Genomic DNA, 25,890 nt, shown 5'->3' with positions numbered 1-25,890 from the left:
CCTTTTCCCATAAAAAACAAGACCTGCCTGTTCCTGTGTCTGGGTACTGACCTCCGGTCCCCTGATCTGAGGCCCTGCTCCCACTGTCTGTCCCCTGGCCCCTCGAGGTTCCCTTAAGCGCCAGGCAGGAGACAGGCAGGGGTTCCACCCGCCCCCCACCCCCCTGTCCAAGTGCCTTCTGTCTGCGGTGAGAAGGCACAGACACACAGTGTGGGCCCTGGGCCTTGCCTAACTGGCAGGGCCCTCCCTCCAGCCCATCCTAATTTACTTGGAGCAAACAGCCATGCCTCCTGACAGGAAGCAGCAAAGCGAGGACTCGAACCCGGGTCTTCTCATGCTGTACCACACGTTACCTTGTTCAGACTGTGGCGAGGCCTGAGAATCCAGCATCCCTAAAAGCCAGCCTTGGGATGGAGGAAGCGAAGCTGGGAGGCAGGTGGTGGCCATGAGGAGGTGAGGCAGTACAGTGATGCAGGATTAACCGGGAGGGGCCCGTGTGGCTCTCAGCCCTAGGCGGCGCTGAGGCTGCCAGAGCGTTGTAATGATAAATAAATGTGTCGTAATAATCATAATTGCTCTGACCGTGGCAGGTAGTACAAAGTGAGCACTTACTGTATGCTAAGTGTGGGGCTAAAATGCCGTACCTGTAGTACTTCGTTTTCTCCTCACGGTCACCTGCTGACATAGCTGCCATTGTCACCCTCCATTTTATAGATGAGGCGGCTGAAGGTTGCAGTGGTTCCACAACTTGCCCAAAGGCATCGTCTCACAGGTGGAAGATGTGAGATGAGAATCCAGGCTCTCTGACCTCGTGTTCCACTCTCCCTAACTTCTGTAAGATCTGCTCCTCAAAAACAACAAAAACAAAGATATAGTCTACCCTACCCAGAAGGTGGGTCAGGAGTATCAGGTCTGCTGAGGAAAGTTGAATGTGTTACTGATGTGTGAGCATTCATCTGGCTTCAGCACCAGGAGTCCCTGTCGCCCCAGGATCTGGGAGGCCCTCAGGGTCTTGCCAATGGCGTGGGGGCAGCGGGAGGGGCCTCCTGGAAGCAAACGGGGTCTCCTGATCCAGGGCCGGTGAACCGTGGCCAGACCACCCTCCCCTCCACACACCCCTGCATTTGTTCCTGGCATAGGAGGAGGAAGTCCAGTAAATTATGCCAGGACTGGTTGGTGAGAAGCAGGGAAGAATAAATGGCAAATTCATAAAATGGATTTTTAAAGTATGTGGATTTTTTTAAGTTTATCCATTTTGAGAGAGAGAGAGAGACAGCACAGGCGGGAGAGGGGCAGAAAGAGGTGGGGCTTGAACTCACGAACCTCAAGGTCATGACCTGAGCCAAAGTCAGTTTCTCAACTGACTGGGCCACCCAGGTGTCCCTAAAGTATGTAATTGATGGTAGGATTTCAATGATAAACATCCACCAGAAATATACAGCTTAGTTTGGCTTCAAACAAGGTATGTTAATTCAAACAATTTAATTTACTGACAGTCCTCACGGTTTACAGGTCACCTGTGTGGCCTCTCTACTCATTAGTGGAAGAGTAGACAAGCTGACTGAAAGTGACTGTCATGTGACCTTGTGCAAAACATAGGTTGTAATACCACTGTATATAAGTGTTGCAAAAGCAGACGGGGAAACATTTAGATGCGTGGCTCTTTAATTTTTCTGCCCGTGATAAGAAACATATTTTATATCACAGCCAAGTGCACATACACACAAACACACATACGCACACACCCAGCTGCACCCATCTAAAACAAATATCCCTAAAACAATTTTTAACCATATTACATGAAATGCGTCTGGTATTTTTTATTTTATGCCATTTCATTTAAGTCAAATGTGATTTGAGATGCACTAAATTTTTTTTTCATGATCCATAATGTGTGGCAACCCACAGTTTAAAAAAAACTAGCTGACCATACTGACAGCAAGAAAAAGGAACAGACTGGATACTCTGTCTGTCTTGATTCCCCCTTGGATATAAATTCCCCCAGATCAGAGGCTGTGCCCTCCCACCAGTCCGAGCGGGGACTCTGCATAATGGATCTCTGGAAAACACAGACACTGTGTGGCAAACACCGGGACTCTGAGCAGACAGGGAACTAGGTTCCAGGGGAGAAGGCAGGGGTGCCCCTTCAGAGTCAACATTTAAGTGGGATTCACTTAGCCATAGAACGATCTTCAGGGAGGGGGAAATAGGCTGAATGAGGGTGGTGAATGGGATAGAGGGCGGGTAATGGCAAAGTGCTCCCCAAAGTAGTTTTGGGCGTCGCCGTGTGATTGGCACAAAGTAGGGGGGATAGCAAATCGTTCAGAATAGAGACTAGGGAGCCAGCCTTCAAATCCTGGCTGCATCACCTCAGCTGTGTGACTGTGGGTGGGCCATTGCCTCTATGCCTCAATTTCCTCATCTATCAAATGAGGACATAATAATATTTAACCCTTTAGGCTGTGACGTATCAAGATGCCAGCTGATGCTAAACAAGAAGTTGGCTAACCTGCCCACACAAATCAGGCTCCACCTCTTGCCGGCGAAGGTCACTTTATATAAAGCATAAAATAGTTCATGTTATGGGGCGCCTGGGTGGCTCAGTCGTTTGAGCATCTTTTTAAAAAAATTTTTTTAAGTGTATTTATTTATTTTGAGAGAGAGTTTGTACACCAGCAGGGGAGGGGCAGAGAGAAGGAGAGACAGAATCCCAAGCAGGCTCTGTGCCATCAGCACAGAGCCCCACGTGGGGCTCAAACTCACGAACTGTCTGCGCTTAACCAACTGCGCCACCCAGGTGCCCTTGCACCTCCGACTCTTGATTTTGGCTCAGGTCGTGATCTTACGGTTCGTGGGATTGAGCCCCGAGTCGGGGTCGTGCTGACAGCGTAGACCCTGCTTGGGACTCTCTCTCTGCCCCTCCCCTGCTGGAGCACGCACGTGCCTGCGTGCATGTGCTCTTTCAAAATAAATAAATAAACTTAAAAAGAAAAACCAAAACAGCTCGTGTGAAGTGGTGCATAAGGGGTGGCAAGTGTTCCAACCCCAGAGATGCTACACAGCAACAGAGACAGCTGCTCCATGAGAGGTCAAAGGTGGGATTCAAAACACTCCCACCCAAAGTTGGAGGCAGGGAGGTTGGTCTTCGGGCTCAATAGCACTCAATAAATTAATATTAAGATCCATCATTACGTAAATCATACTTCTTTCCGGTTACCTGTTTCCTGTGTCTATCTGCGCAATGCGAGGTAACTGCCTTCCAGCCCTCACCACCGCTCTCCGCGGGTGAGGACCATTGAGCCACTTCTCCCAGTTCTGGGAACAAGCTGGAACGAGCACGGGGGTGGAGTTAGTCCTCAGCAAAGGCCTCTGGGTGCAGAGTTCTCAACTCTCAGGGTGCATCCCGTCTTCCCACATAATCTTTGCACAGCCCAGAGTTAAAGATCCCTTGAGTGTTGTTGTATATTTCCTTTGTCTGGGTTCTCAGGCTCAAAATGTGTGGGCAGGTCGGTGGCTTTCTTCCACTCTGCATAAGTGGGAGGGAGGTGCCTGAGGACTCAGGTGTGGCTTAGTAACTCCAAAATCACACACTGTCCCTGGCACTTGTCTGGAATGCACCAGTAAAGGAAAGGACGGATGAGTTTTTTTCTCCCCATCCCCAATTGCTCAGTCAGGGCACTGGCTTCTTTTGCCTGCAGGAACTCCCTCCCACCAGCCCTATCCATATTCATAGTCCACACTTTTGCTAGAAAGATCTTTTTCAAGTGCAAACGTGATCCTGTTACTCTTTCTCCCTATATTACGGCCCCTGCTTAAGCCCTTGGCAGGCGTCCCACTGCCTACGGTGCATTTCAGAGTCCCTTCACCGCAGAGCCTCAGCTCAGTTCTTCAGCCTCGCCTTTCCCCACCCCTAGGAACCCTATGGCCTCACCAAACACCTTGCCTCCCCTGAATGTGCAACACAGTCTCAAACTTACACACTTTTGTCCCTGCCATTCCCTGTCCCTTGCCTGTTGTGGCTGTGCCAGCGGGCTAGCCCCATTGTAGAGAATTGCCATGCTCCGTGGAAACACCATGTTCTCTGGAAACCTTTTCCACTCTGCAGTCCCAGGAGCAAATTCTTCAGGCTCCCACAGTTGTCTTACCTTGACTGTTCCTGCCAAGCTGCCCCAAAGGCTCTGCTGGCTTCCAGCTCTGGCCACTAGAGGGCAGTGCAGTGTAGCTGAGCGTCCGGCCTGGCAGCCCCAGGAGGCCGTGAGCAAGGGGCTCACCAGAGGCTGACTCTGCCCTCCCTCTTTCCTTAACACACACCAATGTTTGGGCCTTGCCACACCTCTTGGAATGTTGCACAACCCCCCTCTCGGGCCTCCTGGCCTCTGCCACTCCCCCTTCACTCTTTTATGCACAGGGCTGCCCCAATTTCCTCCCTTAACTGTTATTTTGATCACCTTTCCCTCTTCTCCACCCCACCCCACCCTTCCTCAAGAACATTCAGTAGCTCCTTGTTGTTTCCATATTAACCCCAAACATCTCATTTTTGGGTTTCTTTTGTTTATGAAAGTGTTGCCGCTTCAATAACAATGAAAAGTTAAAGAAAAATATTTCATAAGTCCATTCCTTGATTTTCTTATGTTTTACTTTCTCTTTTTCTGCGTGTGTGTGTGTGTGTGTGTGTGCACATGTGCGCACACATATGTGTATTTGTGGTTGTGGTCAGAGCATTGATACAATCTTAAATTTAACAGTTTTGGCCTGTTTTGAAATTGTAGACAATTTTTCAAGTTACCATTTGTCTTTATAATATGACGCAATATGTCAATATGAAGGAATTTCAGCTTGGGTCTCAAGGCTATGCGGTCCAGTCCTCAGAATTTGTGTGGAATGAACTGGGGGCTCCCAAACCTGGCTGATCACCAAAATCACAAGTGTGTCAATGGGACTTGGGAAATGCCTCAGTTCAGGCTCCCCTGGTGACTCAGATCCAGGAGGACCCGGACAGTGCCCGCGTATCAGTCAGAACTGGACAGGTTCTGCTATGGTAACAAACAACCCTCACCTCTCAGTGACTTGACATGAGGAAAGTTTCTTGTTTGCTTGCTCATTCCAAATGATCACCTTGGATTGGTTCGGAGCTCTCCTGTAACTGGTCACTCCAGGTTCCAGGCTGACAGAGTGACCACCATCCGGAGTGTGTCTGACCCCTGTGATGGGGGTGGGGAGGGGGAACGTGGTGAATTACAAACCGGCTTTGCACACCAGCTCTGCCTGGAAGTGCCACTCATCCCTTCTGCTCACATTTCTTTGGCCCGTCGCGTCTACCAAGAACTATGGGGAGCTCAGCCCTGTTTCAGGTACCTGGAAGGAGAACGGGTACCCGGTGTCTATATTTTTTTGAAAGCCCTACAGTTTGGGGAAGCATGACACCAGATAGCTCCGGAGGAAGATCCTGGTGACATCCTTTAGCACAGTCATCCCATCTCTGATCGGGTCTCACACTCACCAGGGCCTCAAGGAAAGGGGGCGGGGAGTGTGAGGGTGAGGCCTGGTGACTGGCTGGTCCTACTTGTGAGTGCTCTTGTGCAAACAGCCTGGTTAACGAGCGGATGGGAAAGGATACTGGATGATTCAGAGAACCGACTAGAAGCCTGGCAAACCAAGTTCGGGGAAATGGGCAGGGCACACCCAAGGGAGGTCGGGCAGCCCAGTGACAGACACCCAGTGTAGGTGCTGCGGCCAGTGCCATTGACTGCTGACTCTTGACCTTACCATCACGGCTACACATCACCTCCACCCACCTGCTGTCCTTTGAGGGTCAAAGCCCAGAGCATGAACATCCCAGGGGCTAAGCCTGGGTCATACACAATCTAGAGGATTGTCTGGCTCCCCCCCCCACAATACTACACACTGGTGGGCACCCCAACTGGTAAGGGTGCTCTAATGTGGGCAGACGTTTCCCACTGAGATTTACCAATTCCCTCTTCAAAATGAACTCATCTAGAAGGCATTCAAGAGTTCACCTGATTCTCTAAGGAGCTTCTCCACTGCTTGTACACAGGGGAGTAAAGAGAGAGAGGTGTGGGTTTGCTTATCATGTCTGCATTGGTTCCACAGAGGCCGCCAGTCTCCACCCAGCAGAACCAAGCTGACTGGCTGGGATGCGGTTACTCCTCTGTTCACCCCTGAAGGACGGGGCTGAGGAGCAGGAAGGACGCTTCTTCACACACCTGCCTTCACAGAACAGACAGAACAGTCTGTCAGCGGGGGTCAAGGTTTCAGTGAAAACAAGGTGTGAAGTAACCTTCACTGGACTTGAAATGGTTGAGTAAACGGGCATTGTTGTTTGTCATAAATGTTGGCTGCTGATCAAGTTATTTTGACCCACTTTTAGCAACAGCCTTTCCTCACAGCCTGGGGCCCACACAGACACCTATGATCCAGGCACACTTGCTGGGGGAGGAGGCCTCGGCCCTTCTTAGAACAGCTCCAGCGATGGGAGGAGGAGAGCAAGATGGGTGTCACAGCTTTTCCTAAAACAGTGATTTACAAACAGGACCCCCGGGGTCCCGTGTTTGTACAGGCCTGGGTAGAGAGCCACCAGTTAAAATATAAGACACTCATTTAAATTTGAATATCAGGTAAACAAAAAAAATACTTTTTTTTTAGTGTAAGTATATCCCATGCAGTTTGGGGATATACTTACACTCCAAAAAAAAATTTTTTTTTTTTACTCTTCTGAAATTCAAACTTAACTAGATGTCCCGTATTTTTACTTGCTAAACCTGACAACTTTACCTGCATGTGCTGCTTTGCTTTTATTTGCTTTGGGGCTTAGGTTAGATTTTTTTTTTTTTAAATCAAACTTCTTACTGCCAAACACATAAAAATTTTGAAAGTCATGGCTAGGTCTTCGTGTTTTTTGTTTTTTGTTTTTTTTTTTCCACATTGAAAATCTTAGCTACAGTGAACGTTTCATTCATTCTTTCACCCCATGCACATTTTACGGAGCCCCTCTGACCGCCCAGGTACTGTTGCAGATGAAGGGGCTAGAATGAGGCAAATGAGGCAGAACCACTGCCCTCCAAGAGGTCTCCTGAGTCTCTGAGAGAGACAGATAGCCAACCACACACCTCACGTGGGCAGAAGTGCAAGGTGCAGGGAGGTGGCTAACACCAGGCAGGTCTCGGCAGAACAGGGAAGCGCCAGGCAGGGCAGTAAAGGGATGCCAGCCAGGCACTGCCACTGGCCCTCGAGGAGGTTGATGAGCACAGAATTGGGGAAGGCACTGACTCTCTTGGACTCTCCTTTTCCTCTTACAGTTTCATCATGACTTGGTTGAGACTGATTAAATAGTAAAGCATCCACTTTGTGTGTGGTTGACTTATAAAAAAAATATGACACTGGCAAGACATTTCCTAGGGGCATTTTTAGGATTGAACACTGGGGTCCAGCCCAAGGTCCGCTGGTTTGGGCTAGAGAGGATATTGTCCAGAAGCCACTTTTTTTTTTTTTTTTTTAAATGTTTAGGTTTTGAGAGAGAGAGAGAGAGAGAGAATGAGTGGGGAGGGGCAGAGAGAGAGGGAGACATAGAATCGGAAGCAGGCTCCAGGCTCTGAGCTGTCAGCACAGAGCCCGATGTGGGGCTCGAACCCACGGACGGTGAGATCATGACCTGAGCCCAAGTCAGATGCTCAGCCAACCCAGGCGCCCCTCCAGAAGGCACCTTTAACCGTGTCCTCGAGACTCTGTCCCAACCCTTAGCAGTAACAATCATGCGGCCGAGAGAAATTAAGAGATTCTGAAGAAAAAGACACGTTCAAAGGGCAAAAACACTCTTCGCCTTATTAACTCCTAAGGAAACATGCCAGCCGGAGTGCCAGGTGAGTAAGCTAGCAGGAACCCAAGTGTGTGAAGGGCGGAGCTGTTCTCTATCGCTCAAGGAAATAGCAAGGGTAAAACGAGAGTTCTCTTATTATGAACACTAATCATCTGCTTTTTTTTTTTTTTTTTTTTTTTTTTACCATTAGAGAAAACTATTTCCTTTCTGGAAGAGACTCTTTTCTGGGAACCGGGCCTGGTTTTCAGTGAGTGTCGCAGCCTTTCCACACGTAGCTCGGGACTGGGCACCTGAAGCTGGGTGTCACAGGGGCTGATGGCGGATGGGGGAGAAGCAGCCTTGGAGCCTGGACACTCTTGCTGGGAAGGCGTGAGTTCTTCAGCATGTGACTGAGCCAGCATGGGCTCAGCAGCAGCGTGGGCTGTGGAGACGAGGCCCAGAGAGAGTGTGGTGCGAACAACCACGCGTAGCCTGAGCATTCGTGGGCCAACCGCAGGCCTGTGGAAAGAATGTCATTTTCTCCTGCTCCCACAGGGAACTAGAAATAGAACTCTGCCCTTTGTCCCTGAGCAGCTGAGGCAACTGCCCGGCGTGGGTGTCACCGACCACAGGCCCCTTTGTTCCTCTCTCCCACACTCTCCCTCTCCATCCCTTCGTCCCTGACCTTAGCCCACAGCCCGTGGACACTGCGGGCTGCGCCCAGGCCTGCCGTCTGGCATCTGGGCAAAGGTGGTTTCTCCTGCCCGGCACCGACGGCCCGTCTGGAATGTGCCGTGCTCCCGGCTGCTAATGAAAGCGCATGACTGCTTCCTCACGGGCGTTGGCGTTGCCACCACAGCCTTCCTCAGGCGCTGACCCCGACCCGGGGCCATTCAGAAACGTACGGCTTCTTCCCAGCAGCCACCCCAGTGTCACACACAGGCCTCTGGGGTTTTCAAAACTTCACCGCCTGAGACCCACGGTGAGAGACACTCTGCCTTTTACATCGCATCCCCCGCATGTGTGAGGTAGGTTCCAGGTGATCTCCACACACGGGCCCCGTCCGTTCTTCCTGCTTCCAGGCTTTCCCAGGGTTTGGTGAGTGGGAAGGAGGGAGAGGAGTGAAGGTTAGTACTTATTCCCCACGGAGGTCAGCTCAGGCTGGCCGGCAACTCCCTTGGCTGATGGTCACAGCTCCTGCCTGCGCCCTCTCTACATCCCTCTGCCTCCAAGTTCTGGAAGTGCCTTCCCCCTTTAAGCCTCGAGCCTAAGGCTGCTAATGAAGCCCTGGTGCCTAGACCTGGCTCTTCACTACCCCTTCCGATTTCCATACAGCCTGCGAACACCTTTGTAAATAGTCCCTCTTATTAAATGCCCTTTAAATGACCCAGTCAGAATGTGCTGTCTTTCTATTGCTGTTTTCATGTAGCGTGTGTGTGTACGTTCATGTAACACACACACGCACGGATGCAAGACTTCTGAACATTCACCTGTACTGTGATTCTACTCTGTTAAAAATGCTCATCCCACCCACTGAACTAATCCCATGACCCACTTCCGGGTTTCCATCCCCCTGTCTGAAAAGCACTGCTTAGGGCCAGCCCGGTGGAGACAGCTTTTCTCTGGCCTCGAGGTAGCTGCTAGAAGAGGTCAGCAGAGAACGGGCCATGGAGGCCATCAGATGACTGCAGAATGGGTGTCATGTGGGACTCCCCTTGGCACAGTCTAGACTCCTCTTTGGGGGACAGTTCCCTTCTGTGGTCATTACATTCCAGGCAGCGGGTTTCCACTTTTCAGGCGAGAAAACCTGAGTTGGTCAGAGGCCTGTGAGATGGCCATGTTTGGGGGTGACTCACTACAACACGAGTGTAAATACCGGTGCTGACTCAGCCACTCACAGTGAGGATACAGCCATCCGAGTGGGCTGATGAACCACATTCTCCCATCAGCACCCTTTCTCTGGTGGAAATTCTGTCCGGAAAGCCGGGCTGTCACAAGGGCCTTGGCCGGCTCGGCTCCAGAGCAAGGGTCGGGGGGGGGGGGGGGGTGGTCTCAGGAGCCTGGAGCACACCTGGGGTGGCCTGAGCACCTTCTTTCTAGGATATCTGCCTCACAGCCTCTCCTTTGTCCTCATACCCTTGCTGACCCACCCCCTCAGGCTGACCCACTGACTTTCTTGTTCTGTTCCCATCTATGTCTGCAATTGAAGCTACTTAAAAACTTTTTTTTGTTCATGTTTATTTTGAGAGAGAGAGAGAGGGAGACAGACAGAGTGCAAGCAGAGGAGGGGTAGAGAGAGAGGAAGGGACAGAATCCGAAGCAGGCTCCAGGCTCTGAGCTGTCAGCACAGAGCCTGATGTGGGGCTTGAACTCAGTGAGATCATGACCTGAGCTGAAGTCAGACGCTCAACCAAGTGAGCCACCCGGGTGCCCCTGAAGCTTCTTACTTCAATTTTTGGTAGCAGTGGGTGGGGGGGGCTGTGTCCCCTGTGGCCTCCCATGGCTGCTCAACAAGGAGCCAGCACGTGTGTTTGGTGGGGGGGGGGGGGGCAACAGGAATTCTTCATTTGCCAGGTGGTCCAGAGATGTATGGTTGGGGTCTAGACCCCATCCTGTAACGAGCTGATGGCATAGCACCGGTTTCCCCAGTTTGGACAAAAGGAGACTGAGGCTCAGATAGGTCAGGTGACTTGGTTGAGGTCATAGCATAAGCCAGTTGCCGGGTGGCCCTAGAAGCTGTCCACGAATACACATGTGTAGTCTGAAAGGATGGAGAATGCTCCCTTCCCCATAAGCTCTCACTCTCTGAAGGCAGGAGTGTGCCCTTTTCAGTAACTTCCCTCCCCACCCTGCTGGCCACTTGCAATGCTGAGAGAGGGGTGCCCTGTTATCTGCACTTGCTGACAGACACAGTCCAAGGACCAGCTTCTTGTCACAGGGAAGGCCAGTGGGAGCCTCAGACCACAGGGAAGTGACTCCATGAACACACCAGACCGTGGCCAGTGACTCAGCTGCCTGGCTGATGGACGTCAGTCCCTCACTCTGTGGCCCTTCCCTTTTCTCCCCAGAACAATAACAAATCCTGGCTCTGTGATCTGGTCACCATAGGAACTGGAAAACATTTGATGGTGTGGGGCCTCTGGGACAGGTGGGCCGAGTAGGTCCAGATACAAACAACCCTTTCCTGTCCCTTCACCCCCAATCCGGGCATCTCACCTACTTGGAGCAGATCAGGTAAACAGTCAGGGGCAGTTACACCATCATCTGAATTGAATACCTTGCCTGAACCAGGAAGTCTGGGGGGGGTCACAAGTCTTTGTGCCCATGGGATCTGGCCCAAAGTCCTGTCGGGACGAAATGGGACTTCAAGCACCCCTGTCTTCTTTGGAGACTGAGGATCACACAGTGTGCCCCCACCCTGCATGTACGGGCCCCGTCCTGGACTGTTGGGAACATGAAGAAGGGAGATACCACCCCCACGCTCAGAGAGCTCCTGGTCTGCTGGGCACGGGACACATTCCTGGACGGAGTTTAGGTCCCAAGGGACATCAGGAGTCACCAGGGAACACTGAGGAAGGAGGCTGGGAGGGGGTTTCTGGTACGGGATGGGGTTCAGTGGAATGGACCAGAACTTTCCATTTCCAACAAATCCTGGTTGAGTGTGGGGTGTGCTCAGCCACTCGCGCACGACGGGTCACGGAAGACCACTGGGGCCAGGGGACTGGATTCCTGTACAGGCTCAGCCACCTGTACCTTCTCTGCCAGCCGCTTTTCAGACCTCCCATCCTCCCCATCGCTCGTTCAAGACTCACGGGCGCCCTCTGTGTAGGGCGCTCAGCTCAGATGGCTCGACATCCCACCCTCCCTTAAGATTAAACAGGTTCACACCCAGACTCATCTCCCCCCACTCCCCACCCGACGTTGCCTCTTCCCTAGAGCACCAACATTATTCCGTTAGTCCAGCCATTCTCCTTGTCTAGACAGCTGCCAATGTCTGATGAACCTCCTTCCACATGAGTCTCTCACATGGGGCGCTCCCTTTCCTCCCCCACAGCTGCCACGCCGGGCCACCTTGCACGTGCCCACCGTAGCCACCTCCTAGATGTTCTCTCGGTTCCATCCATGCTTTCTTCCCCCGTTTTTATTTTTTTTTATTTTTTTATTTTTTATTTTTTTTATTTTTTAAATTTTTTTTTTTTCAACATTTTTAATTTATTTTTGGGACAGAGAGAGACAGAGCATGAACGGGGGAGGGGCAGAGAGAGAGGGAGACACAGAATCGGAAACAGGCTCCAGGCTCCGAGCCATCAGCCCAGAGCCTGACGCGGGGCTCGAACTCAGACCGCGAGATCGTGACCTGGCTGAAGTCGGACGCTTAACCGACTGCGCCACCCAGGCGCCCCCCCCCCGTTTTTAAACCTATTCTTCAAGTATCGGTATTCCTGGGGGTCTTGGCCTCTGCCCTCATTTCCAGTATTTTCAACTTTTTGTTGGGCATCACCTCAAGCATTTCAGATTCAAAATGTCTGGGACAGGGCTCACATCCTGCCCCCACGGACCAACTTATCGTCTTCTATTTCCTCTCTCGGTTCACGGCCCAGCCCAGCCAGAGAACCAGGGAGCCCTGCTGCTGTCCTCCGCTCCTCCCTCTTCACGGCTCCCACCCCGCTGGTGAGCAAGGCCTACTGACTGCGGCCCAGGAGTGGCTTCTGCTGGCTTCGCTCTTCTTGCCTGCCAACTCCCCTGCTGCTGTTGTGGACGCATGTGCCAACCTCCTGGCTCGTCCCTGCCTCGTGGCTTCGTCCCCTCCATCCTCCTCCATGCAGGGGTCAGAATTCACTTTCTAACACACGGCTCTGGTTATGGGACTCCTGCTCAGAAACGCTGGATCTCTTCACTGCATGAGAGTGACATCCAGGCCCCTTCAGGAGGGCAGGTGAAAGCCTCCCAGTCTGGCCCCCAATCTTCCTTTCCAGCCTCATCTCCCAATGTGCACTCACATTCATTCTCTCTCTCTCTCTCTCTCTCTCTCTCACACACACACACACACACACACACACACACACACACACACTGGTCACACCAACCTGCTGGTCTCTGTTCCTTGCCCTTTAGTAGTGTTGCCTCCTTCTTTGTGGTGACTCCTCCGCCTGAAACCCCTTCTCTTCCCAACCCAGGGAACCTCCTCCCTCCCCAAGGCCCCAAGTCCAGCTCAAATGTCTTCCCAGCCCCACCCCACACGCCAGGTCCAGAGCAGAGTTCATCACTCCCTCCTCTGTGTGCCCACAGGACTCGAGCATTTTCCATACTGAGCAGTTCTTGCTTCTGGCCTCCTCCCCTGGCCTGCGACCAAGGTGCTGGTGCTGTCTTATTCCTCTTGGCTGCTCTGTCCCTTCTAGCTCTAGCCACGTGCTCCGGGGATGCCGCCCAAACCCAGGACCCATGCTCCCAGGCCTTCTTCCTCCTGACCTCTCCCTCCCTGGCTCTTAGCATCTGCCTCAACCTCCCCACCTCTACCCACAGTCTCCCTCACAAGCTGGGACCAGCATGGCCCTGTGTCCCTCACGAAGGTCACCTGACCCTTCCGTGGGCAGGACATGGGCTCTGTAGCCTGTGCACCTGAGCTCGTGCTGCTCTCCCTCAGGACCTCCTCCTTCCCTCTGCCCTTCCTCTTGCCCAGCTTTTCTGCCTGCGCATCCTTATTCGTTTTCCGAGGGGGTGCAAACCCCACACCCTGCTGGGAGCTGCCTTCAATTCTCTCAGTCAGGATTAATAACCCACACCCCTCCCCCAGTGCTGTTCCATCCTTCTGTCAGGGCTCTTAACCACGTGCTTTCTTCCCCTGACTGTGGGTCCCGGTGTCACTTATTTCCATTTCCCCATGGTGCTTTGCACCTAGTAGCTACCCCCCGCCCCCGACCCGCCAAATGTCTGTCAAAGTGTTGGATCCTGCCATTCCCTGTGCAAGGCCCCGCAGTGGCTCCGTGGGGCCTATGACAGGCTGGGACCGCAGGCAAACAGGGGAGCACTGGCCTGTGTGCTCATTCTCTGATGGTGGGGTTCATGAAGCTTCTGCTGCTGCAGTGGGGCACAGAACCCTGGGGTCGGGGGAAGAGTGGTGCCCTCAGCTCTCAAGTCAGCCACCCACAAGGAAACCTCCCAGCCTCCCATGCCTGCTGGGGACCAGCAATTGCTGGAGACTTCCTCAGCTCCTTCCTCGCCAGCCCTGGGATGCTTCCTCCCCTCTTACCATCCCTTCCTTCCGTCATCTCCATCATCCCAAATTCCTGGAGTTGGGCATGCAGAGACTTCTTAACTGCCTCCCCCTCCCCCTCCTGACACCCTCTTCCCTCTCTCCAATCCTATCTTCCAGCATTTAACATAGAATCTGGTTCATCCAGCCCCTCCCGTCTGGCACACTCTACAGGCAATTACTCTTGCAATTCCCCTTCCCTAGAACCCCTCCCTTCTTTTCTCCGCTGATCCACATCTGTGGTTCTGGTCTCCCCCTTCTCGCGAATTCTCTGACGCAGAACTGACTCCTTGAGCCACATTACAGTCCTGTTGCAACCAGCAAGCACCACACCATTTAATATTTAATTATTCTCCGCACTTAAAAAAAAAATGCACATTTTCTTTCCCCACCTCGATTATAACCTTCTTAGGGGTGAAGCTATTTTTTTTTTTCTTGCTGGGGAAGGCAGGAGAATGTAGGCTTTCTCCAAACTCTCTTAGCTTCTTGTTGGTGCACACAATTTTCATAGGATCATCTATTAAAGTCACCTATTAGATGTCTGATAAAATCTTTCTTGGACAACCCCGAAAATATATCACAGGTTACAAGGAGGCCTCACACCATAGACTTCCTGGACTGAAAATATATGGACCGGAAGCCCAACCTCCTCCTTCTGTCTAGCTTGTTGGGAGGGCTCTCTGAAGGTCAGGACCTCCACACCATGGCAAAAACTGCAGCCCTACCACGTGGTAACCGAGGAATGACATACATGATATCATTGGAGCAGCGCTGTGATGCTTTCATGATCTTGACCCTGTGCCCAAGGGCGGGGAACCACTTGTTCCTCCCCTTGGCTCTACAGAGCAACTTGTCTGGAGATGGGGGGCGAGGGGGGTGTGAATCTGAGGCCCTTATGACGTCCCACAGGCAAGCCCATGAGCACCTGGGGCCCCCGTGCCTCCTGGGAACATGCGTGGCATGAACTGGGGTCCAGGAAAGGCTCAGGGGTCAGTGCTCAGGGCTCATTTTTCTCCTTCTCTTCCTTACTTCCCTCCAGATTCTGCCCCTTCATCCCGTACACCTCACTTTACCTCTTTCCTGCCAAGCTCACTGTTCCTTCCACCCACACTTCACTTCCACTGAGCTCCCTATCCAGTCGCCCAGGCACAAACTCTCAATAATCTCTACCTGACCCACCTGGGGACTCCCTTCCCCCTTCCTCTCCCTTTCCTCCCTCTAGAAAACGACTTCCCACAGGGCACCGTGGGCAGTGGCTGTGGCCCCTGGAGTTGGCAAGCACCGGGGTCTTCTGGAGCCCACTTTCCTCGGGCCACAACACGTATGGAACCACTCACCGAGCACTTACATTGTGGGCTCTGGGGAAACAAGGGGGGACGGGTCTCGGGATCTGGTGGTGAGGCAGGGGGTGTGGTAAACAGGTAGGCCAAGTGATGCGCCGTGGTGTGGAGATGTACCGGCTGCCAGGCACAGAGGGGCAGCCAGCGCTGTGGTGGGGAAGGCGGCCCAGGGGAAACAACGTCCGGGGGAAGCCTGCAGAAAGGTTGGTGGTTGGCTACAGGCTTCGGGAAATCCTGCTCTACACAGAAGCCAGATGGAAGGGAGCATCTTGGGGGAACTGCCGGCAGGTCCATTCGGCTCAGAAATGAGTGAACGAGAAGGGGAGAGATGTAAACGGGAGACTCAGGCAGCAACCCCAGTCCACAAAAGGAGACTGGACTCTGTCCAGGAGCAACGGGGAGTCGCTGAGGGGACTCACACAGGGACTGATGATGCTGAGTAGCTTAATGTCGAGATACTCATTTCTATACACATAATGGGGAAAATTCAGAGGGAGGCTTGCTCCTGCCCAAGTTCACATTCAATGAGTATTCTAAAGAGGAGAGGCCTAGAGAACTGCCCCAAATCCACAGTGAGCAGGACCGAGCTGGCCCTGGGATCTGTGTCTGCACTGGGAGAAGCAAGGCATCGGGCAAAGAGGGCAGTGAGTGGAGAAGCTGAGACTCTTTGGTTCTAACTAACAGAAGTAGCCAACTTGATCTGACTTAAGCCGAAGGAGACACTGGTTGTGAGGATGTTAGGTCCAGGGCAGGACAGCAAGAGACCTTTTAAGAGGAGTCCCGATTCAGAGGCGGGGTCTTCTCGAGACCTCCCCTCCCATGCCCGCCTGCAAGTGTCTATGTCGTCTCTTCTCTCTGCAGCCCTTCCTTGGTCCCTCTGGCTGCTGGCAGGGCCTGTTTGCCTCACCGACCTGCGGGTGGTGGCTGATAGGCTGGCTCCAGGTTTTAGGTCCAGGTTCTCAGGTGAGAGACTCTGTGAGCCCAGGAGTATCTGGTTGGCTGCTGTGGCCAATGGTGTCACATGTACAAATCCAGGGGCTGGGGCTCATGATGGGTGCCGGGGGTAGCCCCCAGAAGACTGTGTACCCCAAGGCTGTCAAGCTCAGCATGGCACGCTGTCCCCCCCAGCTGGGTATACAGTTCTATAAAACTTTATAAGCTTAGAGGAAGAAAATACGCAGATCTCTATAATCCAAAGGACTTTAATGACAATAGTTAATACCTTTGAGCACTTACTCTACGTTGGTTACTTTGCTAAATGATCACACGTAGTCTCTTAATTCTTGTGGCCCTGTGAGGTAGACGCTATCATTGTTTCCAATTTATAGATAAGACAATGGAAGTACAGAGAATTCTGGCTGAGCCTTCCTGTTCAGTTTGCGAGGCACAACACCTGCCTTAGAGTGCAGACGAAGAGAAAGGCTGCCTTCGTATCCAGGGGTATGCTAGTAAATGTTTAACAGCCGGCAATCTGGGGAAAAGTTCCAATTTGTAGCATTTGCTGATTTCCAAGGTATAAATACTCACATGGCTGATTTCAAGCTACCAACTTCCCAGGGCCAGTTTGAGCCGGTTTCTGTACACACGGACTCTCACCCATTTTGGGTGACGGTCGGGGGGGGGGGGGGGGGGGGGGGGGCAATGTCCAGGAGTTATGTGATTCAGAGCAGTGTTCTTCAAGGGTGGTCCTGGGGACCAGCCCATCAGCAACACCTGAAAACTTGAAATGCAAATTCTCTGATCCCACTCCTGGCCGAATGAATGGGAAGCCCTGGGGGTTGGGAGCAGGAGGACTCAAAGACACTCTGTCTTCACAGCCTCTCCCCTCCCCACCCTGCCCCCCTGCCCCGGGGCTTCTGATGCATGCTCATTCAAGTCTGTGGACTGCTGGAGCCATGGGGCCCTGGGCCCTTTTGCAAACCCAGCTTGTCCAAGTCTTTTTTTTTTTTTTTTTTTTTTTAATATTTCTTTATGTTTTTATTTATTTTTGAGAGAGAGAGACAGAGAGAGAGAGAGAGAAACAGAAACAGAGTACAAGCTGGGGAGGCGCAGAGAGAGAGGGAGACACAGAATCAGAAGCAGGCTCCGGGCTCCGAGCTGTCAGCACAGAGCCTGACATGGGGGTCTCAAACGCATGAACTGCAAGATCATAACCTGAGCTGAAGTCAGATGCTTAACCGACTGAGCCACCCAGGCGCCCCCAGCTTGTTCAAGTCTTTATTCTGCGGTTGGAAGAATGGGGCTCATTTCCTACTCCTTGGCAGATGGGCAAACTGAGGCCAGAGAGATGAAGTTGTGCTAGAAAGTGGTGGCTGAGTGAAGTGGGTTAAGACATCACCCTGCCACCTTGGTCTGGTGGGGCAGATCTTGGCAGAGTCCCTCAGCCCTGACCCTCTGCAGGTCTGTGAAGCAATGAGTCCTGGACCCCCGGGGCGGGAAGGCTGAGCTCTGATGGCCAGAGCAGAAGGAAGGAGGGGGAATCCAGGGGCCTCTAGCACTGGTTTTTCTGAAGAGAGAGAGAAATGAGGAAAGAGGCACATAGAAGCCTAAGGCTCAGTAGCACCTGGCCCTGGTCCTGGCCCTTTGAGGGGGCTCCAAATCTGCAACAAGTCCTGGGACTGAAGCAGGAGGGGCTACACCAGCAATCTCCAGCCTCAGGTCCCAGCCAGGAAGACCTGACAATGTTCCTGGGGCAGAGATGGGCTGGGAGCCCCAGGCCCAAGGCCCAGCAAGACGCGTCCGCTGTCTGGCTGTCTCAACAACTTCCCTCAACCCCACTCCAGATTTACTATTAACCAAAGGCAAACAAATCGAGAGCCAAGTATCTGAAATGATGCAAATACCGTGTCAGCCCTGGGAGGCCGTGCAACACCTGGGCAGTCAGTGAGGGTGTGATATCACCCGAGAAGTGCTTGGCGCGGGCTGCGGGTCACGTGAGGTCGCCCGTGTGCTCCGGTCACACGGGGGGAGGGGGTTCCCCACTGAGCTCAGTGTTTCTGATGGAGAACCAACACACAAACAGAAACTGTCCTGTCACGATGAGATCCGTAAGCCACGTGAGTTTTTCTCCCCAGAGTTTTAGTCACAGAGCAAAGATTCAGGGCAGGCATTACTCAGCAGAACCAGACCCCGCTGGGATGCTGGCCTGCTTTTGCTTTGGCCGGAAAGTCAGAATTCCAGTTATGCTACTTGGAGGAACAAAGTTCTGTATAAAAGGTTCCTCAAAGGCATCTGCTCTAGAATTTCTTTAGCAAAAATCCCGGACCCAACACCAGCCTTCGCCTCCCTACTGGGCCACTATGCCTCTGTGGTGTTTCCTCTGGGCTTGGCCTCGATGTCTCCTCAGGGGGAGGCAGGCTGCTGGAGCCTACACTCCTTCCTTCCAACCCAGAGTGGCCCATGTGGGGATGCTTCAGAAATTGCTGTTAGGTTAAGGGAAGATTTGAGCTTTAAGCAGACAAAGCATCCTGCTCAGCAAATGCTGAGCAAATGCCTGGTTGTAAGCTGAAAGTTGTAGGCAGCAGGGAGGTATGAGGTGTTCGGAAGGAGGGGAGCAATGGTCCACCTCCGTTCTCCTGCCCTTAATCTTCTAGGCTCTCACTCTTTGCAAAGCACCTGTTGATCACCTGGAATCCTGACACTGGGTGATGGTGTGGGCAATACATAATAAGCTGGCAGCTAGGTCACTGCCCTCAAGAGGCTTACATTCCATTTAGGAAGATAAAACTATCACAGGCTAGCACAGTAAGAAGCAATAGGGAAGAGCATGTGATTTCCCACAAACTCAGAGCACTGAAAAGCATGGATGGTCCCTGTGCTGGACACACTGCATCTGAATTCTAACCCTGCCACTAACTAGCAGCTGGGTGACCTTCGGCAAGTTGCTTAAATTCTCTGAGCCCCAGTCTACACATCTATAAAGTGGAGACAAAATTCCCAACTCCGAGGGCTGTTGTGAAAAAAAAAAAAAAAAAAAGGTTGCAAAACAGTTGGCAAAATGCGCAGCACACAGTAGGTCCTTGATAAATTTTAACCGTCCCCTTAATTCCATTTTGGGCCAAGATGGGTTATAAAAGATGAATCTGTCCGGTTTCCAAACTTGGAGATTAGAAGCAAATAAGTGAAAGGAGGCTTAAAAAGAACAGGGAAAACTAACACTTAAAGCCTGACAATGAGGGAATATTTAGAAAAAGTATCAAAGCAGATGACTAAACCAAATAATGCCTGGGGACCGTATAGTGTAGAAGCAGTCATCCCCACCCCACAGCCTCCAGGGCTGTCATATCATAGGATAGCAGAGTCAATGATGTTCACAGTCAAACCATGTTCAATAGCCTCTAAGGAAGCCAGGGATGAGCATAATGCGTTTTAAAAACATTTTCATCCAAAATATTTAACATTTTTAAAAAAGTGCTCGACGTGTGCGGGGCTGGTAAATTTTCAGGTGTCCAGAAAAGACACGATTTCCCAGTGGCTGGATTAGCTGGGTTTTCACTCTGCTTTTCATATATTTGTCAGAGATTTTAGAATCATGCTGAGCACGTGATGGGGGCTTAACAGACTCCTGCTGACTGATAAATCCATGAAGTGTTGGGAGTACCAGTTGCTCTGTTTTCCATTTTCAACCACTTTAGGCATTAACTGATTGAGGTCAGGGACAGGCTCCATCTTCTCTTTGAATAAGACAATAACCATCTCCAGCCTCTCCTGACACCCCCACCAACCTGTCCCTCCGCCTATATTCCGGATTTTAGTTGACCGCACCATCACCTGCCAGACAACAGCAATAACTCCCTTAATGTAATTAGCAGGTAACTGCAGTCCCAGATGCTGCCTAAAGGGGGCGCTCAGCCACAGACGCTGCATGGGCATCTTGCGTGCACTCTAACCCCCGAGCTTCCAAGTCTGAGGTGAAACCTGAGGCCCTAGGATTTCCTTGGTTTTGGGACATCCCTGTGAGAGTGGGGGATTCGAGTTCCTTTCCACTTGAGGCACACAGAAGACCCGGAGGACAGGAAGGTAGCCCCAAGCACAGGGTGCCCAGAGCTTCCCTGCTGGTCACCTCGCCCAAGGCGAGAATGTTCCCAGGACACTGAGCTGCCTGGCTTGCTCCTCACATGTCCTGCCTCCACCCAGCTCTTGACCGGGGGGGGGGGGGGGGGGGGGGGGGGGGGGGGGGGGCAGACTCTGCTGGCTGCTGTCCAGAGCAGGAGGGACTTGGTCTCCAGCAGAGACCCACTTGCCTCTCTGCCCTGCTGGTCCTCCCAGCCTGGAGTGGGCCTCCCACTCTGTCCCTTGCCTTGCCTCTGGAGTCCCCCACAAAAAGGTGCTCTCGTCCTAGTTTTCCATTTGATTTCTGGCTTTTATTTCATGTTGATGCTTTTTTTAAAGTGTCAAACAGTTTACAGTTTAAATCTTTCTGGGAATTGGCTGTAATAAGACATCTTTATGTTCGAAAATGGCCACTTGGAGCACTCTAGGAATCTTTATTTCCTATTCCTCCCGAGCCCTGTCCAGGTCTTGGTACGGATACATACTGTCCGGACCTTTCTTCTTTCCTTCTCTACAGAAGCTCCCTGGGGAGGTGAGCCTGGAGGGGTGAAGGGAGCATGGTGGATTCTGGAGTTGGAATCTGGATGCCATGTACTAGCTGTGTGGCCCTGAGTGAGGTATTGAGCAGCTTTAGGTTTCATTTGCCTTATCTCTAAAACGGGTGCTGGAACTACTCCATCATGCGTGAGGGTAACAGGAGAGGCCTCCCTTCCCTCACTTACTTAGTGAACTGCCTGGGTGCATGGTAAGTTCTTATCTGATCCCCCTGGGGTCCATTTCTTCCATGAATCTTCCTTCATGAAAGTCCTGCCCCAAGTGGGGCAGAGACCACGAGTTACCCACTCCAACCCTACTCCCCCCTTTTCTGTACTAACAGAATCCCAATTTCTATGTATGGGTAGCAATGTGACAAGCTAAAAAACTATATTTCCCAGACTGCTTTGCAGTTAGGATGTGCATGGATCACAGTTAGGATCAATGAGGTGTAAAGGACAGTCATTGGGAGAGGCTTCTGAGAAAGTGCTTTAAAATAGACTTGGGGTCCCTGGGTGGCTCAGTTGGTTAAGCAACCGACTTCAGCTCAGTTCACCATCTCATGGTTCATGAGTTCAAGCCCTGCATCAGGCCCTCTGCTGTCAGCATGGAGCCCGCTTTGGATCCTCTGTCTCCCTCTCTCTCTTCTCCTCCCCTGCTTATGCTCTTTCTCTCTCAAAAATAAACATTAAAAAATAAATAGAATAGGCTAACTCAACTGTGCTCTTCTGTCCTTTACTGTTTCCCCCTTTTCTTGCCTGAAATGTGAATGTGATGTCATGTGATATGGCCTTGTCACATGACCACACAGCAGCACTGAGGATGGTAGTCGTACCCTAAGTACAGCAGAGCAAAAGAGTAGAAGGAGCCCGGGACACTTGAAGGCACGGTCTGCCGGACCTCAGGATGATGTCGCAGTTAGTTAAGATTTCTACTACACGAAGCTAGTGGGTCCCTATGGATATGTGGGCTGACAGCCTTGCCCTCTTTTCTGAGCTCCAGTCACACACATGGTCACAACCGTATCCTGGGAGATTTGAGTCGAAAGCAAAGGAGCCTAACAATCTAGACTTTGGGGGAACATAAAGTCTGAGATTCCCGAAGGATGTCTCAGCACCCACGGCTGATGAGGCCATGCACTCAAGTTCTCCATCACCTGGTACTTAGGCAAGGTTCTTACGCAAGGCAGGTGAATGCGGATGGGAAAGCAAACGCCGTTTGCAGCTCTGTGGGATTTGTTACCTCATCGGCAGTGTGATGGGGAATGCACTCGTAGAGGCCAGCAGACCTCCAGCCCGCCTCTGAGGTTTGGGAAAACAGTCCGTTTTGTTTATACATGCATGAGTTCTAGACCATGGAGAAGTACTGAGTCCCACCTTGGGCGGTGTTCATTATTTCTTCCCATGTCCACATTCTATATCCCCAAAGAGCTTGATTGCAGTTGAATCTAAAGGCGTTTGCTGTGCACTTTCCACATGCAAGTTTCTGTGCGAAGTGCTAGGGGGGGTACTCAGAGATGGAAAACATCCAGGCCTTACCCTCAGGCAGGGAGCTGACAATCTAGCTGGGGGACATAAGCATATATAATTCTCATGAGTGCAGGAGGTGTGGAAGGGCAACCACAGAAGTAGAGGGGGAGGGGGAGGTACAAAGAGGTGGAGTCTGAGGCCCAGAAGGGGAACTGCATCTGAGCTGGGCTTTGGAAACCGAGTGGCATTTCAACAGGGGGTCATGTTGTGTGTGTGTGTGCGGGGATCTTGCCCAGGCTGACGAAGCACAGGGACCAGGAGACAGCAAGGTCACTGGCATGGAGTGATTTCAAAATGGTCACAGTCTAGTGAGGCTACACTGTTGGGAGCCAGCAGCAGTGAACCTTGGGTGCTGGGCGTGGGAGATAAGGCTATGACTGAGTTTGAAAATAAAAATAATGGTGGCCAGCACGCACTGGGCATGTAACATGTGCCAGCCACCCTTCTAAGTACTTTCTGTGAATTAACCCACAATAACCCTATAAGGTGAGGACTACTGTTCTGCCCATTTTACAGGTCAGGAAACTAAGCTCTCACCAAGGAAAGGTTGGTTTGCCCAGTGGAAAACCTCTGAGAAGCCGAAGGATTCAGCCCATTTTGGCTCCAGGGTCCATAGTTGGAAGGGTGGGGATGGGGATCTTCCCCTGAACACACCCTGAGGGGTGTGGTTCTGCCTGCACAGATCTGTGAAATGCACAGGGGGCCTTCAGAGTTGCACTTGTGATTTTGATGCATCCCTCTGGGGGCGGTTCTGTGAGGAAGGGCTAGTGCAGGGGGATCTGTGAAATGCACAGGGGGCCTTCAGAGTTGCACTTGTGGTTTTGATGCATCCCTCTGGGGGCGGTTCTGTGAGGAAGGGCTGGTGCAGGGGGAGAGTCAAGGCAGAGGACCCATTAGGAGGCTGGAGTCGAAGAAACACTTGAGGGGTGGCCTGGGGCAGGGCCGAGGGGACAGCCAGGGATGGTTCTTGTGAAGCACTCAGTGCATCTGATACTGACTGCTGCTGAGAGAACACGAAGAAGACGTTTAAAGAGATGACAAGGGAGGCGGAGGAACCTGGGAGGAGAAGAAGGGCTGTTCAGATATGATCAGACTTGTCCCCAAATATATCCTGCAGATACGTCGCCTGTACATGACATGATGTATGAGCAAGCGTATTCTCTGAGCTATTTTATGTGATCTCAAAGGACCAGAGCCAGCGTAAAAGTCCATCAATGGGCCACCGTTTAAATACATCATGACTTATCCATACATCAAAACGCTAAGTTTTTGTACAGCCTGTGAGGTAAGCATGGTTTTCACATTTTTTAATGTTTGGAAAAACACGAAAAATATTATTTTGTAATAGGTGAAAACTACATGAAATCCAAATTTCAGTGTCCATACATAAAATTTTGCTGGGACACAGCCACGTTTCTTCACATATGTATCATCTGTGCCCGCTTCCCCATTACGAGGGCAGCTGAGCAACGTGAAACAGGACACGGGACCTGCAAAGCCAAACAGTTTACTATCTGCTCCTGCACAGAGCAGGTCTGCTGGGCCGATGTAGGCCGTCTGGAAAGCTCCGTGAGAAACGAACCATGGCAACTGCCTCTGGGGACAGATGTCCAACAGACAGAGTTGGAAAGGAGACTTCCTGCAGTGCAACGTTTACACTTTTTGAATTTTGAATCGTGTGACTATTTAACTATCTTTAAGCTTAATTTGAAATGTAAGAGAAAAAGAGTGGGCCCTGTTTCTCATCCTGAACTGAAGGAAGAGGAATGAGAGAGGGCAGAAATGGCAGCCGATGCCAGCTTCAGTGCCAGGTCTGGGAGAGGTCACAGGCATCCCGCCAGAAGAGGTCGCAAGGTGAGCCTGGGCTTGACCTCAGCCTTGCACTTGCTGAAAGACCCAGGACAGCTCTCCTTCCCTGTGGGGGAGGGGTCCGTGCTGCTCAGGTGCTGAGACGCCCTGCCCCCGAGGGGGGCCAGAAGACGGGCCTCTGTCTCTCTGCCTGCTGGGGAGGATGGAGGGAAATGGACACATAAACCCAGACTGTGACCTCATCAGCGGTTGAGAAACAAGATGGAGCACAGACTGGGAATGTGCAGTGGTGACAAGGACACGAGGGGTCCGAACACTGGGTCTTCCCTAGCCACCAACTGTCTCTGTGACCTGAGGTAAGTCATTCTGCCTTTGGGGCAGAGCTCTATCCCTGTTGCCAGGGGCTTGGACCAGACTGACAATCATCCAGCTGCCACTTGCCTGCCCTCTGCCCACTAGGTACACTATTGGGCATTCCTCAAGACTTCACAGGGGACCTGGATTGAAAATATGACAACAGGGGTGCCTGGCTGGCTCAGTCAGGTGAGCATCTGACTTTGGCTCGGGTCATGATCTTGCAGTTCGTGAGTTCGAGCCCTGCGTTGGGCTTTGTGCTGACAGCTCAGAGTCTGGAGCCTGCTTCAGATGCTGTATCTCTCTCTCTCTTTCTCTGCCCCTTCTCCGCTCACACTCTGTCTCTGTCTCTTTCTCAAAATAATAAACATTCAAAATTAAAAAAAAAAAAAGAAAAGATGACAACAAACCAAACAATAGCCAGTCTCACCCAGATGAGACTCTAGGACATGTCTCTACATGTGGTTCTGTCACTCCATAGCTCCAAGAGCCTCACTACTTCCCCTGATATAAGCCCTTCGGGCTGAAGGGAACACCCTTCAGTCATTGGCCAACCAGTGGGGACATCACAGCCCTGAGTGATGGCCAATCTGGCAGAGCAGTGGCAGGCAGGAAGTGGCAGGAGGGGTCGATGGGCTTGGTGGAGGGCCCCTCTTGAGCAAATCCAGGCAGATGCATTAATAGCCCAAATGCTGGGAATAGCTGTAGCAACCACATCCCCAGAGAATTTGTCCCTAGGGAAGTCCTGTGTGTGTGTGGGGGTGGGGTGGGGGGGGTGGGCATCATCAGTGGAGGTCTCTCCGCCTGAGCAAGAAATGTGGTTGCATTCTCCTGGCCCTCATGGTCAGGAATAGCAAGCCCAGAGGCCGGCCAGCATCCTCAGAGAGCACTGGGTGTCATGCCCATGGTTGTCCTCAGGCCCTCAAGCCTGGAACCTCTGTTCTCTCTCTTCCCTGTAAGTCCCTATGCCTCATTTATGACCCAGCTCAAAACTTTCCTTTTGAACACAGGGGCCAACTTGAAAGGGTTCAAGATGACCAAATCTGAGGTAATTTCATCAACAAAATAAATAATAATCAAAATAGATTATAACATAAATTAAAGGAAAAATAAGAAATAATGGGTCTATCCGATATAGACAAGTATTTGAATACATACATACGGGAGAGGGGACAGCTCTTTCTCACAGCAAAATTCCAATGAATA

General features: G+C 51.7%; 1 protein-coding gene across 1 annotated transcript in view; it reads right to left on the bottom strand.

Moving 5' to 3' along the window:
- PACC1 (proton activated chloride channel 1) overlaps positions 1-25,890 on the bottom strand; it is a 168,448-nt gene that overhangs the window by 75,947 nt on the left and 66,611 nt on the right. Inside the window, exons 5-7 of the mRNA XM_058700205.1 lie at positions 5,057-5,201; positions 3,218-3,326; positions 645-847 (exon numbers count right to left, since the gene is read on the bottom strand). Coding sequence (XP_058556188.1) covers positions 645-694 — 50 coding nt within the window. The 5' untranslated portion in view covers positions 695-847; positions 3,218-3,326; positions 5,057-5,201. The remainder of the gene's footprint in view (positions 1-644; positions 848-3,217; positions 3,327-5,056; positions 5,202-25,890) is intronic.

Source organism: Neofelis nebulosa, chromosome 15 (assembly GCF_028018385.1).
Source record: "Neofelis nebulosa isolate mNeoNeb1 chromosome 15, mNeoNeb1.pri, whole genome shotgun sequence".
Taxonomy (NCBI): domain Eukaryota; kingdom Metazoa; phylum Chordata; class Mammalia; order Carnivora; family Felidae; genus Neofelis; species Neofelis nebulosa.
This window is presented reverse-complemented; position numbering and strand designations above follow the sequence as displayed.